Genomic DNA, 2508 nt, shown 5'->3' with positions numbered 1-2508 from the left:
CGTACCTGCGCGCGTGCAGTCGTGCCTGCATGCGCTTGATTGCCAACCGCCTCATGGGTGCTTGTGCGCGCTGCTGCAATGCCGCTGCACATGCAACGCCATGCCTTGGCATGCCTTCCAACCTCGCCCTGGGCAATGGCCCCTGCACTGCACCCTTGGCCACTCCCGATTGGACACGCACAGCACCAGTGCTTCCCCTCCCCCTCACTGCCCATGCATCTGCCTCAAACATGTCTCTTGCTGCGCGCACGTACAGGCAGGAGGGTCGCCCTTATAGCGCCCGCCAGAAGCGCGTGCTGCTCGACAGCCGTGGCAAGGCCATTGCGTGCATGGGGCTTGTGCTCGGACGCTTTCGGCGCACCTGGGCTCTGTACCGTGGGGGCCACCTGGACGAGGGGAACCGGCTGGCTACCTTTGTGGGCCATTTCTTGGCTGCTGAGCCAGGTGGCCGGGGCATCATTGCAGTCCCACACATGCACACACACGCGCACATGCACACACACGCGCACACGCACGCACACAAACACACGCATGCTAGCCTATGCTCGACCTGCTCACGGACGCTGTGTGCCGCTTCCCCTGCACTGTGCATGTTCGATCAAACACCGACGAGCCCCCTATTGACGTCGCCCGCTCTGACCCTCCCGATCTCCTGCTGTCCCACTTGCCAGCCGTGAGCATCACCCTCAAAGGCTCCCGGGGCGCCAGCGCCTTCAAGATCCGCGGAGAGCTCGGCGCCACCAGCTTCAAGGTCAGCATGAAGCTGCCCTGCGGTGGCGAGGTGGCCGTGGCGGCAGCTGAGCGGCGCCAGCAGCCGCTGCCGCAGCGCGGCAGCGTGGCGGCGTCCTCAGAAAATTCGAGCACGTACGACGTGCTGCTGGAGGCAGGCGCGGATGCGGCATTTGTGGCGGCGGCCTGCATCGTGATTGACAGCATGTACAACAAGTCACAGAGATACCAGGAGTAGGCTGCGCATCTTGGGCCCTCACTCTGGGAAACACGCCTTTCATAACAGCTGCCGATACGGTTCCGCTTGCCTATCGCATTGCCCCGCGGAGAGCCCTTGGTTCCATGAAGCCGCTGGGCCCGCATCGCTTCCTGCCTCTTGTCTGTGTTGCTGTGCCCCCATGGTTGTGGCCCACTGCAGGCACTTTACCGTGATGGATTTTCAAAATTGAAAAATTAGTTCTTCATAAAATTATTTGTCCATGCTGTTCCTTTGCAATTTCTACCGCCGGCCTGTCTGCCCTCTTGATGCACCCCCCACAGCCGTAGCCTGAGCGCCACTAGCAGGCACCCCCCACAGGTCTGTGTCGGCTAGCCCGCCCAGAACCAACATGGTAACGCACAATGTGGGCTGTACAGTCCAATCTTTAAGACAACCGCCTCGAAAAAACGCACCACCTGCGCCACACGCCGATCTGGGCGCACGCGTCCGCTGCTCCAAACCACCAGCCCGCTGCTTCCCGCCGCCGCTGCAACCTGCCGCGCGGCGCCTCCTCGCCATGCGCAGCTGTCTCTCTCGCTCTGAGCGCACGTGCCGGCCGCTCCCAACCGCCCCTTTGCTGCTGCTGCCTGCCTCTGCTGCTGATTGATCCACTGCTGCAACCTGCCGCGCGCGCCGGAGTCTTGTAGGGAACTCTGCATGCGCAAGCGGCGCATCAGCTCGCGACCGGCGGTGTTCCGGGATGGCGAGGGTGGAGATGCGCAGGTGAGGCGGTGCCGTACCAAGCCGCCCGACCTTAGCTGCGGGGTAGCTAGCCCCTGCTGATGAGGTCAATGCGGCCTTTGATTCGCAGCCCATACTGGAATCCAGGGGCGCGACAGAAAGGCAAACCCTGCCCCTCCCCGCGCCCCCTTGCGGGCGCGCTGCGGCGTCGTCAGTGGCGCTGCCCAGCGCAAGCGCTGCTGCACCGCGGCCGCCGACGGGCATCCATGATGTTTCTGTGTGCCTCGACGCGAACTGTCAGAGCGGAAACTGCAGCCCCGCCAGGTGGTGGTGGTGGTGGTGCTGTTGTTGTTGCTGCTGCTGCAGCGGCGTCACGTGCACCAGCAGCGCAGGCGGGATCCGCGGCCCTGCGTCGCCGCCATCCGCCAACGGCAGCGCACGCAGTGCCTGCCGAGCCGGCGTGGCCCCGCTGCGCCTGCGCCCGTGCCGTCGCCCTCGGCGGCGGCCTGCGCGGCGGGCCACTGCGCGCGCGTGCCTTGCTCTTGCCGCCGGTTCCGCCCCTCCGGCTCAACGTGCTTGGGCGGCATCACGTACTTCTTGGTTGGCACCGCGCGGCAGCGGGAGCAGAGGATGCCCTTGAGACAGCCGGGGACGCGCTGGACTTTGTCCGGCGTGCAGGCGGGCGTGTGGTAGGACACCGGGCAGCGCAGGCACTTCACCAATCGGCGCCGTCGCCGCTGGGGGGAGGGTTCAGGGCGCGGAGGGGTCGCGCGGGCGACCAACCGAAGCACCCATCTCACGCACCCACCCGCGCACCGAGGTCCAGGAGGCGCGGGGCA

At 65.7% G+C, this 2508-nt stretch overlaps 1 protein-coding gene across 1 annotated transcript; it reads left to right on the top strand.

The window, feature by feature from the left end:
* Positions 1-230: 230 nt before the first annotated feature.
* On the top strand, positions 231-967 carry MNEG_16168 (hypothetical protein; the record flags this gene model as incomplete). The annotated part of the gene is made up of 2 exons (XM_014035361.1): positions 231-444; positions 672-967. The coding sequence occupies 2 exons, from the start codon at positions 231-233 to the stop codon at positions 965-967; spliced, it is 510 nt and encodes a 169-aa protein (XP_013890815.1).
* Between the last annotated feature and the right edge of the window lie 1541 nt (positions 968-2508).

This window comes from Monoraphidium neglectum, assembly GCF_000611645.1.
Source record: "Monoraphidium neglectum strain SAG 48.87 unplaced genomic scaffold scaffold06068, whole genome shotgun sequence".
NCBI lineage: Eukaryota > Viridiplantae > Chlorophyta > Chlorophyceae > Sphaeropleales > Selenastraceae > Monoraphidium > Monoraphidium neglectum.
This window is presented reverse-complemented; position numbering and strand designations above follow the sequence as displayed.